Source organism: Corticium candelabrum, chromosome 1 (genome assembly GCF_963422355.1).
Source record: "Corticium candelabrum chromosome 1, ooCorCand1.1, whole genome shotgun sequence".
NCBI lineage: Eukaryota > Metazoa > Porifera > Homoscleromorpha > Homosclerophorida > Plakinidae > Corticium > Corticium candelabrum.
The window spans coordinates 14,418,946-14,436,190 of NC_085085.1; the positions used below are offsets into that span (position 1 = coordinate 14,418,946).

Genomic DNA, 17,245 nt, shown 5'->3' on the forward strand with positions numbered 1-17,245 from the left:
ACTTAGTTTGTGAGGTATTGAGTACTTTTTTTGCATCATTCCAATTTAAGGTGTTGTTAGCAGTAACCCTTTACACAGTAACAGACAACAGTTGGCATATTCAATGTCATGTCATTAAAATACGTCATTAACTCATCACAAGCACTTTACATATGTAGTAAACAAAAGTGTTTCAAAACAAGAAAATTAGCATTACAACTTACTGGTAGTATCAAACAGGTCACCATAATTACCAATTTTTATCATTAGGTATCCTCTCGAATGCAAAATGGTGACAGTGTACAATGCATATATTAATTATACTTCAGTATGCTCATTATCTGACCATTCATGTGCACAAGTCCGGGCTTGTTTTTTGCTGTTTGAGTTGTCGTCGTCATCGTAAGAGCAGTCGTAATCATCAGAGTCCGAGGCTGAGCACTTCTCATCAATGTTGCTCTCATCGTCACATTCATCTTCCTTGTAATATCGTGTTGTCTTGTCAACATCCTTGTTTACTTTTTCGGTGGTGACTGGCTTTTCTTGTTTTGATTTATTGTTGTTAGAGAGGTTTTGATGATGCCTCATATAGATTACACCGAGGACTATGAATACGACAGCTAGTAATGCAACCATCCCACCTGCAGCAGCTCCAGCTACAGTAGTCACCGATGTCTCCGACAATGAACCGGATTCAACGGAAGTGTTCACACTTTCCATCTCGAAGAAATGAATATCAGTTCCGTTATCTGTACCAGTACCGGGCGGATCCGTCGGACTCAAAGATCTTCTCTTCAATGGAGCCAAAGCCAAGGTTGCCACGTCTCGTTTGGTAATACCATTACGGGTACCACTAATACTGTATACAACCTGCAAGAACCACTGACGCCCAGCTTCAATCTTGTACAATGGATTGGTCAGCAGACTGAAACCATCCACTCCTGGCATATTCAACAATGTCTGGTATGCAGGATTGTCGGTCACCAACTGAGCTTTAAACTCTACTCCATTGAATTCTTTGTCTTCCGTGTCTGGATGCTTTCGATCAATCAGCTTAAAACTGTATCCTAGTCTCGAATGATCTCGCAGACATCCATACTGCGGTTCTCCTTTGAAAATCCTCCCTTCAGGGTCATAGTAAGGCACAAATCCATCCTTACCACTACACAAATACACAGACTCGATTCTTAAGCTGAACGAATTTCGCAGATCTTGTGTTGGGTTCCAAAATACTCGTCCATAGAGAGTGTCTCCTGCGCTGAAAGCGCCATCATAGTCCAGCTCGTGTAGATCACCGTTATGCTTGAACGGGTTGCTAAGAAATATGTTTCGACTCTTGTGAAGCATGAACATAGTGTTGAGCTTGTAGTTTTCTGCAACAGGCGGTATCACCTAAAACACCAACCAAGACATCATGTACACTATGAAACAATCGAACAGCATACAAACCTGTGAAAATGATATCGGTACAGTGAACTTGACCGGGTCAAGTGGTGTACAGTAGACGTTTCGTTTTTGTGTCTTATCATAGCTGTCGGTAGACTTGACAGAGCACGGGATGAGATAGAAGTTATACGTGCCAGTGTAATCTTTGGCAGACAGAAGAGATGATGCTTGCCACACTTGAGTTGGGTGATCAAACGAACTATCGTGGAACAGTTCAACCAACTCAAAATCGACACCAACACTAGTGGGAGAGTGCACATATGACTTGATCGACTCTTTCACTTGATGACTCAAAACAAATTGACCACGAAACTTTGCCTCCGTTCTGAATGTGATCACAAACCGTCCATCGGAAGGTCGAATAAATGCCTGAAGAACCTGCAAACGGCCATCCTTGATTCCTTCGGCACCGACACCGCTACGCCACAAAATGGTTGAATATGTGAACGAAAAGCTCATTTCTGAACTGTGGCCGAGCAGCCTCCAGCCAACTGGAGGATTACTGTAGACATATGAAACATGCAATGGAACTGTGACAGTCAACTGTGACGAGACTTGGTCTGATACTGCAAAGTCAGTCGTCACGTGGCCTCCACAAGCATCGCGCAATTCATTGAGATGGTAGTAAGCTTCGAAAGTCCACAAACACGTTCTTAGATTGAGATGCTGATACAAGCGAATGGTGTTCCTGCCTCGAAGCTTAGAATCAAACTGATGTGGGAAATCGTATCCCGGACCGCGTGGTTCTTCTCCTGTTGCTACGTCACTGATAAATCCAAACGTTGTTACGCCTTTGTGTTCGTTGTAGTCGAGGATATTTGAACACACGTGCTGGTGACGATACGATGATTTGCTGAGTGTCAATTCTAGATCTGAAATGTCTCTGGTCGATATGACGGGAAACATACCATCGCGGTGTGGTATTTCGATTGTTATTTTCATGTGGTTGCTGTGAAGTACGTTCCTTGTGTCGATGTAGTCCAAACTGGCAATAAACGATTCCGCCTTCAGTAGACCAAGTGTGTCATTGTGAGAGTGGCAAATGCCCTTGTCCGTACTGACGGTAACAGGTTTGCTGACATGCCACGAGCCCACGGTACCTGACATATCCGATGGCTGAGCACCACAGCGTATCAGACACCCAGCACACATGTAGATGCTATCCAACACCATCATTTTAGTGCTCGTAAACACCGTGTCTGTATTGAGTTGTCTGAAGGGCTGCTGAACTCCGTCGTAGTCGGCTGGGGGTGCGATCTCCCATCTGAAGTTGGTGAGATTAGAGAGAACGCCATTTGTCTCACACAATCCTTTCGTCTCCTCAAAGCGAGGGTGATGAAAATCACAAGGCTAAACAGATTGTATGTTGCTACAAGAGCAACGATGAAATACAACAATATACTTACAGTCACACACACCAGTGGGTAACCAAGAGCTGGTGATTCTTCCTCCTTGGAAGTATCATCATAATTAAGCATCGATATAACCTAAACAATAATACACAATGCAATCTTGTATACAGTACTTCTGTTGTTAAGACTGAATGACCTTGGGAAGATCGGGAAAGATTGGTACACCATTTTGTCGATCGATGATGGTAACGTGTGTTACAGCTTTTGCACCCAATACAGCATTGACTACAGAGTCTTCACTGAGTCCAATGGTAAATGACTCTTCCCATTCTGCCTTCTCAGAATAGAGAATCTGTAAAATCACAAAAATGCATACAAAGTTGTACGAGTTACAATTTCATTTATATATATATATATATATATATATATATATATATATATATATATATATATATATATATATATATACTTGGACTGTGAAGTGAGTTCGTGTCTGTCTTGGTTTGAACACCAGCAGCTCGCTCTGTGGCTCGTAGTCGAGATCCGATGTAGCCAAGCCATCTGTGGTACTACATCGAACTTGTGATGTCTGATTTGTGTCTCCTGTTCTGATGATGGTTACTGTCACTTCTGTTAAGTGATTACTGCTTGTCGGCTCATATACATCATAAACAGAACGTTCAAACTGGACCGTTGGAACTGTAATGCCAAAAAACATTCAGACAAAACAAAAAAGGTACACACTACTAATACAGTTGGTACCATCTTCTGGATTCCTGATTACGACTTCAGTTCGATTCTGGTCTATTTCACCACCTACAGCACTATGAACTGATCCCAAGTAGAGGTAGAAGACTTCGTCTGGTTCAAAGTTACGGTCGTTCACAATAGCAACACGACAACTCTTACTGGATTCACCTACATCGATAAAACAATATTTACAGACTGTGGTACGGATGACAAAAGCAAATGTGTTGTGCAGTACCGGGCAAAAAACGAATGATGGAATTGTCGGTATTCGTCCTTTCGCTGTAATCATTTCCAACCAAAGCTGAGTGTGAGCTCGTGTAACAACGAACTGTCAGTTCATGGCTCAAGTCTCCTGTACGTATAATGCTCACTGCAACGTTCTCATCCGGTTCGTTCACCTCGTACGAAGTCTCAGCAAATGACACTCTAGGAACTGCAAAATAGCAATCTTTACACACGAAATTGGCATCGTGTGCAACAAAATATTACTATCGTCTGCCGTGTCATCAATTGTAACAAGGGCTTGATGTGGTGGAGACAACGAAGCACCGATCGCCATGTGTAAAGAAATCATAAATATTTCATTGACCTCCAACTTTGGTTGCTCTGTATCATCTAATATGGTGAACGTGCAAGGCTTGACAGTTTCCTTGGGTGCAAATATCAACTGTGTAGAATGCAATATGAAATCCATTCCTGTAATTACATTCATTATAATTATGATTCGAATGTAAGCTAACTGACTCACCTGCTTCGGCTGAAGGAGGATTAGATTGTCGTGTCGAGCACCAGACCAAAGATGTGTGTTGGAGATCGACGCCGGTTCGAATTACATCAACCGACAGCTTGCCCGAACTTTCACCAACAGTGATGGTCTGATGGGCAAGCGAAAGTTTTGGTTCTGAAAACGACAATAACAGAATTACAGTTTCGCAAACGACCCACCATATTGGCAAACAAAGTTATTACAGACAGTATATGAAAGGCAAGAACATAATAGTCAGTGTGTGCTAAACACTAAATGCATTGAAACCTTCGCAGGGACTGAACAAGTACACGGAAAGGCAACCTTGACTGACGTGACAGCAAGAGACAAAACTTACCGTCATTAGGACCGAGAATAGTGACAGTCATTGCCATCAGCTTTCCTATAGCTCCACTAATGGGGTTATTCAACTTGATATAGACAGTCTCGGCTAGTTCGTAAAGAGTGTCGTCGATGATCCGCAATCGACACACGGCTTCCTTTTGCCCCGTTCTAAAGTACAATCGAGAATAGCTCGAGTCTTTCAATCGAGCAACGTAGTCTGATCCCGACTCCAGACTATCCTGTGCACTTCCTCGTGCCGTACCTCCATCTGTGTAGCAAATGACGGAACTGGCAATGCCTAAATCGCCGGTGCGAGTGAGACGCACGTTCACGAATTGTGCACTCTCTTCGACACCGACTAGTGGAGACAAGAAGCTCATGATAGGTTCTAAACACAATAAAGGCACTGTAAGCCACAATGTTCAACCGACCGCCCCAAATACTTACCGTCTTCTGTGTCATTGATTATCACTTTTGCTTCTCTAGAAGTTCCAAGCAACGTGTTAGTCGGAAGCTCCAGTTGTACAAGGAAGTACTCGGCGGCTCTTTCATATATATCATCGTCGACTATCTGCACGGTACACGTCTTGACGTCTTCAAGCAATCCAAACTGCACCTGGCTATGCTTCTCTACGTAATCATTCTTGCCCTTTCGTGGTGCGACACCACCAAGCGAGGTGGCAAAATCTTGCTGAGTTTTACACGTAACAAAAGACTCTTGATTTAGGTTTCCATAACGATGAATGGTAATAGCGGCCGTACCATCTGATTCTCCGATGACGACTGTAGTGTGCTCGAAAGCCACGTACGACCATTGGATTAAGAAAGACTGATCCGGCAACGTATTTGGCTTCGTGTCTGAAACACTAAACTTGAAATGGTCTCTTGTATTATTGGTACTGCCCTTGATATATGCAATGTGTCCACCATTGATATCCTCCTGCGTGAACGAACTAATATGTTGTGAAAATTCAGAACACAGCGATCGATGACACCTGGCAATGTATCCATAAACCGGAGCAGTTGTAACTGTAAGTACAAGAGTTGCATCTTCTGTGTCGTCGTCAGTAGCCATCAGGTTCCTTTTCTTTATGATACTGTATGACAAAGCACCAACAGACGTCAGAGATTCTAATCCAGTGTTGACAATGAGCCTCGGAGCTCCGTCATCGACAGGTGAAATACTAATGCTAAACGTTTGGGCTGATTTTGTTCGTCTTAGTTGACCTTTACTGTCCATAAACTGGAATGCACTATTTGTTCCATCAGACACAGTAAAACTGAATGAATCTTTGATCGTGTTACTGCCATCATGTTGGTATCGTATTTTATTGTCGAGAATATCCTGCATCGAAAATGCAACAGCAGGTAGAGCTGTGACGGCATCCTCTACTCTTTCTAGTCGTCCGTGTTGAGGAAATGACGACATCGTAAAGTACAACTTTCCCGGTTTCGTGTCGGCATCAACGGCTTCCAATTCAAATGAAGTAATCGTCTTGACGGAACCTTCACTAACCCTCAAACCTTCATTGCTTATAATGGGCAGTGAGTCGTCTACAGGCTGTATTGTGATGAAGAACATCATAGAAACATTATTAGCACCGTCGGTCAACGTGAACTGAAAATGATCTCGTCCACTCTCCTTCTCATTTGTGTGACTATACACAATTCTACTGGCTGCCAAGTCTACCTGAGTGAACTGATCGACGACGGTCTCATCACTATCAAGTCTCTGCAACTGTCCGTACAAAGGATGTGTGTCAACAAAAAACAGCAGAGCGGCATCATCACTATTACTGTCTGTTGCACTCAGCTCCCGAGTCGTAAGCTTTTTGCTCTCGCCTTCTTTCAGTTGCAAACCAGTGTTCGTCACAACTATAGGTGGGATGTTATCTTCCTGGATGTAAATGATGAAGTCTTGAGCCAGCAATTTGTTTCCGTTTGAATCTACAATGTCGAACTTTAATGTGTCGATTCCGGAAGTCTTTAAGTGAACATAACGAAGATTACCACTGTCTATATCTGCTTGCTTGAATGAATTCACACCAGACACAGACAATACTGTAGGATGTCGTCTTCTGTTGAGAACAAGCTGTCCACGAGTTGGTTTAGTTTTAAGAATGAATGTCAGGTCACTTTCATCCGAATCAATGTCTGACGCATGCAAGTGCTCTGGCAGGATGAGTGCAGATTGGTGCAGTTTCAATTTTAGTCCCTTATTCACGGTCATGTATGGCTTTTCGTCATCAATTGCAGCAATAACAACACGAACTACAATATCTGTAGAAAATGCTCCGTCTGATATTGAGAATCTAATTCGATCCGTGTTTGCTGGTTTGCCGTTGTGAGCATATGTAATTAAACTGGAGTACAGATCATCGACAGTGAAAGTGTTTCCGGTTTCCATCAGACGTCCTCGAAATGGCAGTTCCAAGGCAGTTTCCCGTCTTCTCACTTCACCATACTTAGGTTGGGCAAGCAAAGTAAATAAGAGTTGCTGATCGGGCGTATCCAAATCACTGACCTGGACTGTCAGATTTGTAATAGCAACACCAGCATTTTCTGAACAGAAAAGTATGCCTGTTTCTGCTTGAGGCCGTTCATCGTTGATCAATTGAATTGCCACATGAAAAGTTCTCTCGGCCGACTTATGAACTCCATCTGAACACTGTACTTGAAATGTGTCTGTGGTATGTTCCACCCCTTCATGCTGGTTTTGCTCATAGTTGATAAAACCACCACGAAAATCATATGCCGAGAATGCATTGATAGCCAACCCTCTCCCTGTCCTTTCTGATCCAGGAAGTGTGTTAACATTCTCAACGAAACCAGCTAGCGGTAAAACAGTGATGCGACAAATGATCTGCTCATCTGCTGTATCAGCATCCAACACCTGCAAATTCCTGTCAGTAATTGCAATCCGACCTCCTTCTGCTACACTTATATTGTCTCGAGCGACTAATTCTGGTGCAATGCTATTGATGGCAGTAATCACAACATCCACCTTCAGACTATTCAACTGATTCCCAGCCTTGTCTGTAACAGACACTGTAAATGAATCCTGAAGATCAGAAGACCCCGTTTCTCCTACAGTCACATACTGTACACCAAAATTGTTTATCTGTCCTTGTGTGAACTGGCCTCCGGTTGAGATACGAGCAAACACTTTTGGTGATGAGCGAACTTCGAGCCAACCACGAGAAGGAAGTCTCGTTAGCGTGTACCGAAGAAGACGATTTTCAGTGTCTGTATCAGTAACAGCCAACACTCGTCGAGTTATGTACTCACTAGAGTTTTCTGCAACAGTCAAACGTAGACTGACACCAGCAACTAACTCGGGTCGATCCTCGTCAACAGGAGTTATTTCTACTTGAACAGTGGCATACACAGTAAACTTGCCATCTGCAACTCCGACAACAAAACTGTCATCTGTTGTTTCTGTACCATCATGGGTATATTCAACGAGTCCACTCACAACGTCAAGAACAGAAAACTTGTCACCACCACGTAATGATATCGTAGACGATCCCCTAATAAGACCTAAATGCCCATGTTCAGGAGCTCGAGACACTGTGTACAAAAGATCTGCCAGTTCTGTGTCTGGATCAGAGACACTTAGCTGCTCATGACCGATGCTTTTCTTTCCACCCTCATTGACGACGAGAGGTTGGGCAGTTTCCAACTCTGGTGGCTGATTGTCTACCGGCATTGCTATGACCTCTAATGTTTGAGATCTCAGAGTGTTCTTACCATCCGACACTGTAAATAGAATTTCACTTTTAATCTGCCGTAATCCAATTTCAGAACCGGACAATCGCAGTACGACTCGTCCTGCATTAATGTCTGCCTGTGTAAAGTGTGTTATGGACACATTAGGTGCTGTAGTTAGCTCCAACTGTCCATTTTGAGATATAGAAATAATTCTGTACTGCAGCTGCTTGTCGTCACTGTCTGGATCTTCATACGCCAAATTCTCTCTAGTTATTGTAAAAAGAGAACCTTCGTCTACCATAATCCGCAATGGCAATCGAAGACTCGAAGAAAGACGAGGCACCTCATCATCAACTGGAGTTATAAGAATGGAAAATTCTTGACCTACAAGACCATTAGGAGGTGAGCCTCCATCCCACACCTCGAACTCAAAGCTGTCCGATAATGTCTCCGTTCCAGAGTGTACGTAATACACTTGAGTATTGGTAAGCTCTAGTTGACGAAAAGAATCTTTCTCTTTTTGCATTTTCCCAGTATCAGCAACAGCAATCCAATTAGACGGCACTCCACTTCTTGGAATAGGTTTTCGGAAAAACAGTTTGCCATTGACAGGCCCTCTCACAATCTTAAAGACCAGAGCGGGGTCATTCGAATCGACATCGTGAGCTGCTAAGAAGTCAGTGGTGAGAGCAGCCACGGCTCCTTCTGCAACTACCAACTGCCTATTCGTAATAAGGACGGGAGGATCGTTATCAGACAAGCTTATGTTGACTTGAAACAAGAAGTTGACAACACTTGTCCCATCTGACGCTTGAAAAAGAATGAAATCGACTGAAGACTGGCCCCAACGATGAATATAACTGATCATCCCTCGATTAATCTCTTCAACTGTAAAGGACTGTGTCTCGACTCTTCCCTTGCGAAGCTGACCATAATGGGGTCCAGAAACTGCAGTAATCGTTACCTTTTTCAAATTATCTTTGTCTGTCACACGAAAGTTAGACGACGATACAGTTTTTGAATTCAGTTCATCCACAGCCAAACCATTATTAGAAACAACCATAGGAGGAAACGCACTAACAACTCTAATCTTGACATTACCAACATCTGATGTAAGCTGTCTGTCTGACACACGAAGAGCCATCGATCCTTCTGCTAACAGAACAGGGTTATGAATAAATCGTATTATGCCACCAATCATGTCGGCTTGGCTAAAAGTTGCTCCAGAGGACAGTGTCTCTGTATCAGCACCACTGGTTTTCACTAATCGTCCATTGGTTGGAGGACGAGCAACTTGGAACAGTAATTTAGACTGGTGTGTATCAGAGTCTGTAGCATTCAATATGAGTGGATCGATAAATGTAGAACCGCCAATGACGACTACAATCGGGCTGTTGACTATGATCACAGGACGATGAACATTCACTACAAGTACAAGTGAAAGCTATTAGATAGGCCAAACACCTGCACAAAAATCTTACCTTCACAAATTCTCTCCCGTAGATTACCGTAATAACCCTCGCCACACGACGACACACACCGACCAGAACGTAAGAATGTCCCATCAACACAAGATGAACACTCTGTGCTATCCCTACATTCGGCACAGTTTGCCGAGCAGCTTAAACATGATTTCGTGCCCTCACTCAAATATAATCCTCTCGGACAGCTTGTGATGCATTGCCCAGCATACAGCACATGCGATGATTGACAAGTCGTGCATTGCATGGCACCGGTACACTGATCACAATGCCGAGAGCACGGACTACACTTGTCGTCGTCGTCATAAAAGCCATTACCACAGCTTCGTACACACTTCCCATCTTTCAAAAGAAGTGGAGAAAAGCAAGCTGAGCACTCATTACCATCAGAGCACTGATAACAATCATCACGACAACCTAGACCAATACATTTATACAAACAATCCATAACATCGGTACAACATGCAATGATCCATTTACTTAAACAAAACTTTATTACCTTTGCACTCCCTGATTTTGCCTTCTGAGCTATAGAATCCGTCTCCGCACTTTTCAACGCAACGTCCATACTTACGAACATGCAATGGACTGCGACACTCCGAACAAGCCGTTGGCGACCCGCTGCACGTCAAACATGAGCCGTCACATTCTAAATAAGATGCCGTGAGATACACATCTAATGTACTGCGCTGAACTGGTTACACACTTTGGCACTTTCCCTTTCCATCTGAGAACTCTCCAGTTGGGCACTTGGCCACACAACGACCACTAAGGGCTAAACTGAATCCCTGACGACAGCCGCTACACCTCAGTTTCCCTTGGCCAACGCATGTCAAACAACTAGCATCACACGCTGCAAACAAAGCTGGAGTTAGCCACTTTGTCATGAAATTTTGATTAATAAATAAATAAATAAATTAATTAACTAATTACACAATTTATGATTCCTTTGCTATCAAAATCCAACCTTTGCATCTGCCGTCCTTTGCATAGTGCCCTGATCCACAATTACTGACACATTCGCTTCCCTTCAGTACTTTATCCAGACCGCAATCGACGCACACACTTCCAGAGCCATCTAATCCCAACACACATCCTAAGCAGCTAGGGTGACAACCTGGCACACAAACATGTTGAACGACTGTCATTGTATCAAGCATGGTCTCTTACTGTGACAACTTCCATTTCTGTCCGCATACTCACCACTGAGACAACCGGTTTCACAGCGACCTTCGATGGTAAGACGAGATGGCAAACTACAAGTGCTACAGGCACTCTGGCTGCCACCAGAACAAGTAGAACAACTTCCATGACACACTGAACAAAAAACCAAGAGATTATTTTGCAACTAGACTATCGAGAGAGCACCATTATATACATTGACACGTTCCCCTGCGATCGTACTCTCCATCTGGACAAGCACTAATACATCGACCACCCCTCAACATGCGATTCAATGGACAAGTCGAGCAGTCAATGATAGAAGTACCGGAGCACGTCCTACAAGACGTATGGCAATCTACAATGTGACAGATCAATTTATGTAGTACAATCTTGTGCCAACAAAATAGCATACGTACCTGCACAAATGCTCTCTTCAGTGGCAAACTTGCCCTCGCCACAGTTGGTGACACACATGCCCGACAATAAAGCAGTTCCACCGGGGCACGAGGTGCAGGAAGACTTTCCCAAACCTCGACACGCATGGCACGATTTGTCACAAGCTAAAATACAAAAAAATCACTAATTAGTTGAAGGTAAGAAAAACCTTGACAATACATGTAGCACAATCAGAAATGACAGAATTAAGTCAATAACCTCACCTAAGCAAACACCTTTGTGGTGATAGTATCCATCACTGCATGATGCAACGCAGTGTCCGTTTTGTAAAAATAGGCCAATGACACAGGCAAGACAGTCAACAGCCTGAATTCCAGTACATCTTGAACAGGACTTGTGACACTCTGACAACCAAATAAAGTTAGCATATTAATTAAAGATCTTGTAGAAAGTTCAAGGGACTAACTTTCGCATTGCGCAGTGGCAGTTGCAAAATATCCATCTCCACAGTGAGTAACACATCTGCGCTCTTTCAACAGTAGGTGCCGATGACATGATGTACAATCTGAAGTGTCTGGACCACATGTTTTACATGATGATTCGCAACCTACCAGAGAACCAAAATTTAGGAACAAAGAAATTTGTAACCACAAGCTGCAGAGTTCCAAATGTCATAATATATCACTCTTACAAATTGGTCTAACAGAAACACTGGCAAACACAAAGTGAGATAGTCTATTTAACTTAACTAAAGAGTCAAGAAGTGACAGAGCCCAAAACTTACAAGAAATTGCACCAATACAGCAGTGTTGTTGCATGTTGACATCATTTCTAGCAACTATGTCAATAAATGCCATCTTAATGCTGTGGAACAAATTTTTCTAATCTAGTTAGTTCCAATCATGTGCTGAAGAGACAGTTTAGTAGCAGATGAAGCAGTTGAGTCTACAGGTAATCCGACAAGCTTTGAAATCCTTCAAATATCTTTCTTTTTTCTGTAGCTTGCATCATTGTTACTGTGCATCATGCAGGTAATAACAGTAGCAGTAACAAAACTAACCAATTTTCTCCCAAATAGCACTCGGGCTCTTGTCAGAGTCTTTTCATCAGGAAATGTCATAAATGGCTTTTTGCATATAAACTAGGTTTTTGCATACAAACAAGAACTACAACATGAACAACTAAGTTGTCAACTACAACTACCTAATCTTGTTAGACAAGATAACTTACTGCCCCAAACCAGCCAAACAAAACGCTTACTGGCAATCTCCTAAAGGAATACTCCGCTTTAGTGCACAGCTGAAATAGCGAGGTCCGGTGATCAAGGGAGTTCGCAGAAAGTGTTCCTGCATAGGGATGAGTGCCTCGTAAACTGTTAGAACATGATCGATGACAACGTTCATTGCCTTTAATGTCAAAGCATCTCACAGAAACGCCTATTCTCTCAAATGTTGCTAAATCACACAAAAGGTCAGTCAGTCTGAAAGTAGCACAACGGTTTCCACAGTTCTTGGAACGACGGAAACACCAGAAAAACCATTTCCGGGAAAGTGATTTTGCATCACTTGGCGGACAAAATTTTTGAAACAACCCCCGTCAATTTTTAAGTTTTGAAACGTTGTTAATGTACATCTGTTGGGTTTGCTCTGAGATAGCACCCAGATACCCAACTTGGTTACTATGGATTTCCCATTAGTGAGTGAAGGCGGAGCCAGAAGCCTATGGCATATCTCTGGAATGCTTCTCTAGAGTTGTTTCCAGTGCATAGAAGCACCACTAAAACACGCATACACCCACACATGCACGTACCAGTGCAATTCTTTCCAACAGTATAGTGGCCAGGTCCACAGCTGGAAACACATCTGCCGTCTTTAAAAAATGCCAATGCATCCGAACACGAAGCACACTTGTGTTGTCCACTGCCAGTACACCCAGTGCAGCTAGCATGACATTCTAACACAGCAAAAAATCGCGATAACGCCCATAAGCAATCAGACCAATAGAAATCCACATACCTCTGCACTCTTGTCTATGAGTAAAATAACCAAGACCACATTTTGCCACACACTGATTGTTCTTCAAGTATCTGCCAGTTGAACACGCGAGACACTCTCTGTGACTACTGCCCGAACATTCTGCACAACTGCTATCGCATCCTAAATACAAAAATACATATAATCCAATTTATCATGAAATAGGAATAACTATCTCACTTCTACACGTCTTAGATAATGCATCTTGGTAAAATCCACGCGAGCATCCAGACACGCAGCGACCCTCCTCGAGCCACAGGCTAGAGTCTCTACAAGCTGAACAGTTGCTTGCTTTGTTGTAGCATGTTAAGCACGCCTCCGAACATCCTTCAATGCAATATACAATAAAAGACGTGGAACACTAAGTACAAGGTAATCTTACTCGATTCACAGCGTGGACAACACTGACCTGGAACTTCATTGCTGAGAATACCCTACAGCCACATGGGACACTCCTACACTCAATTCACAAGCTCTTAATTATGCTTACCGAAACACAAGGTGTGCAGCTAGTTCGATAACAGGAAACCTGACCATCTCTACATGAACACAAACTGCACACATCCGGTCTCCACTGTTGGCCATGAATGTATGTCCTTCCTGTGTGACTACAATTTCCTACAAACACACAAAACATTCAGATGTTTGAACACTCCCCCATGTCCCCTGTGGAACAACCCCAAAGCCCACCCACAGCCCACCTGTAGGGCGGGCAGTTTACAGTCAATGCTGGAGGAGAAATATTATCTGGTGATAATAACCATGTTGATGCACGGATGGGAATGCCTTCTCCTACTAGGAACACTAAATATGAACCAGTCATACCACCAGCACATAAACAAGCCCATTAAAAGGCAGAGGGCGTTTTGAAGTTATTATGTATGCTCAGGAGCATATAATTACAGAGAGAATATATATATATATATATATATATATATATATATATATATTTGTATCCCTCTTGGTTTTAAAGTATCTCTATATCCTATTTACTACATTCATCAACTAACCTGGTGGAAGCACACAGTGAGGACAACACTGATCAGGTGGCTGTACTAGCACTCGACCCTAACAATAGACACAACAATTAAGAGTTGCCACAACTATAGTTCTCTCACAGGGCTTCTCTACTTACTCTAAACATGATCATGTACCACTTTAGAATACAAGCAAATACTATTGTATTGGGGTGTAGTTAGTTGATTAGGGTAGTTTGCTGTTGCATTTGGGTTACCTTAGGACATGTCGGGATTTGACACGATGCCTCAGAGCAAGTAACATTGCCATTGTCACACATACAGTACTTGCATGGAGATGAACTCCACGACTCTCGATTCTGTAGAAATAGACATTCGATACTGTTGGTATACAGTATACAAACTGATCCATTTCTTTCTGTGTATTACCATGTACTCTTTGCCTTTCTCCCAACAAGACTTGCCCAGGGATACACATGATGGACAACAGTCACCAGCTTTTGTAATTTTCCGCTCACTCTGTATACAAGGAACTCGTCGTTTCATCGCTACCTAATAGCATGGTCTCGAGCTCACCGAGTTGCAGTCCACTTTTGGACAAGATCGAATTACACACGTTGCCTTGCCATCCCTGCATCTGCACACTCGACATGCACTCCTTGGTTGCCACTGCTCGCCGTCTTGGTACAGCCGAGTGCCATCCACACAGCCTCCTGCGACAACGAAGTGATAAACCAGAGGCACACATTTTGGTATAAGCAAACTCACTTTTTAAGCATCGTCTACAGCAAGTGTCGGGTAATAAAACAGACAATTCTCCCTGCAACAATTTTGATATTCACACAGTACATAAAGAGATAAGAATTAATTAGTATATCACCTCTTGACATGTCACTCTAGGACATTGTTTCAAGTAGCACTTTGTCTCTCCATTGTTACACTGACACAGAGTACAGTTAAGCAGCTCAAATACATCGCCATCCTGTTATAGAACAAAGTCAACGATAAATTATCGATTTGTCTTAGCAGAATGAATAACACCGACCTTGTATGTCTCCCCATTGTACCCACACGATCCTAAAAATGTCATAGACCATACTATATCAAATGTACCACACCATTGGTGCAACTCACTTCCATTAGGTACACAGGCTGGACAACATTGACCACTGGGAACTCGCAGTACTTCTCCCTGCAGGCAAACAACATTCATCCCATTCATGGATGTTACAAATATCATATCAGACTGCCATTACTTGGGCACATGTTGTTTGTCGATCACAGGTTGATTCCCTGCAACTGACTTCACCATTCAGACATAGGCAGTTCCGACATGCAGACATACTCCACATTTCGCCATGCTATGGTCACAAAGTATGCCATGGTAATATACAGCAGTCAAAGACAATGCAGAATGATAGTTGCACGTTTTCTGTCAGTCCTAGGTATTCTGTACCATATTAATTACACAGTCTCTCAGTGTACCAAGAACTACGTACCAACCTTGTACAACGTGTCATTCACTCGACATGACAATAATCTTGAGCTCAAACACCGTGGACAACACTGCCCAGCAGGAATTACAAGAGACTGAGCCTAAAAGCAATACACACAATGACACTAACACTAACTCAATGTCATATGTCTAATGGACATGGAAATAACCCAACAGCTACTGCACCTGACTAGAGCACTTGGAGACAGAACATTGCTCAAGACTGCAAAGAGATACTCCTTGTTGACACTCACAAGTCTGACAGACACCAGTTTTCCAAATGGTCTTTTCCTAGGAAAAGACAGGACACAGTAATCTTTCTGTAATTAGACATTCAACCACATCAATAGACCACATCTACAAAATTCAACAGCACCCAATCACTACAGCCCCGTCACCAGCTGCACAACGCATATTGACGTTTGCCAGACTAAAGAATGTACCAATACTATCGGATATGACTGGCTACGGTTTGTGTTGTTTCTTCGACCAACGACAACAAACGTCCTCGTTTACATCGACAGCTCCCGGTGTAACAAAACCGGGGGCTGAACTCAAAACATATCCGATTACGCAGCGATCGGTTTCATGTTATGGATCCCCAGTGGAGCGACCTACTCATTGCAATTTCGTACAACAAACAAGACACTCACTAGCTGCAGAGCATCACAGCAGTACAGTACAGTGTACAACATAACAGCATGCTACACACGCACGGCATCTAAACTGACCTGATAACGACGACTCCCGATGACACAGTCACCTGCAAAGCAAAAACTCTGAAGTAGACTGTTAACGCTCCAGTAACAGATTGCAGCAGTTTATATATCAGCGCGCTATGCCGATTGCATGCAACTCGCAGGGTGTAACGAGCAATTCTGGTATGACACACTGTCTAAATGGTCGTCACTTGTCACTACACGTACGTCAGAAAAAAACTTACCGGCAACGACAGACAGGGCGGATACAACGGCAACGAACGAAAAGAGTTGCGTTCTCAAGTTTGCCGAATTCCATCGAGTTCGGCTCGCCATACGATACGAGCAGTAGGGATGCAGTCGAGAAGACACAACTTCCGATTACTGTTGTTTGGATACTATAGACCAGAGCTGCTCGAAAGATTTTCTCTCCACCGACGTCTTCCCGCTCGTTGAATCTTGCAACTTGGTCGAGAGAAACGAATGTCTGTACCGCTGATTCACCGCAGACTGCAACTCAACAGGACAGTCTGAGTTCACCACTCGGATGCGCCTCTTTCCTCTCTAAGCCACTAGCTGGTTGACTGTCGTTTGCTCAGTCGTTGTCTGACGCAGCGCCGCTCTGCAGTGGTGGTCCCCTGCGTGCACGGATCCGAACTGCGATATGCAAATA

At 43.2% G+C, this 17,245-nt stretch overlaps 1 protein-coding gene across 1 annotated transcript; it reads right to left on the reverse strand.

Moving 5' to 3' along the window:
* Positions 1-91: 91 nt before the first annotated feature.
* LOC134182196 (extracellular matrix organizing protein FRAS1-like) lies at positions 92-17,207 on the reverse strand. The gene is made up of 38 exons (XM_062649574.1): positions 16,818-17,207; positions 16,606-16,637; positions 16,061-16,165; positions 15,883-15,975; positions 15,636-15,740; positions 15,514-15,571; positions 15,425-15,456; positions 15,260-15,361; positions 15,148-15,199; positions 14,956-15,092; positions 14,809-14,898; positions 14,637-14,738; positions 14,413-14,470; positions 13,893-14,020; positions 13,785-13,836; positions 13,583-13,729; positions 13,385-13,525; positions 13,179-13,322; positions 11,836-11,976; positions 11,633-11,773; positions 11,390-11,533; positions 11,188-11,328; positions 10,980-11,126; positions 10,777-10,926; positions 10,516-10,662; positions 10,309-10,458; positions 9,810-10,226; positions 5,065-9,753; positions 4,631-5,005; positions 4,276-4,428; positions 4,017-4,223; positions 3,763-3,960; positions 3,540-3,695; positions 3,247-3,476; positions 2,974-3,129; positions 2,832-2,912; positions 1,429-2,775; positions 92-1,371 (listed from the first exon to the last, which is right to left on the reverse strand). The coding sequence occupies exons 1-38, from the start codon at positions 16,906-16,908 to the stop codon at positions 298-300; spliced, it is 11,913 nt and encodes a 3,970-aa protein (XP_062505558.1). The 5' UTR covers positions 16,909-17,207; the 3' UTR covers positions 92-297.
* Positions 17,208-17,245: the final 38 nt, after the last annotated feature.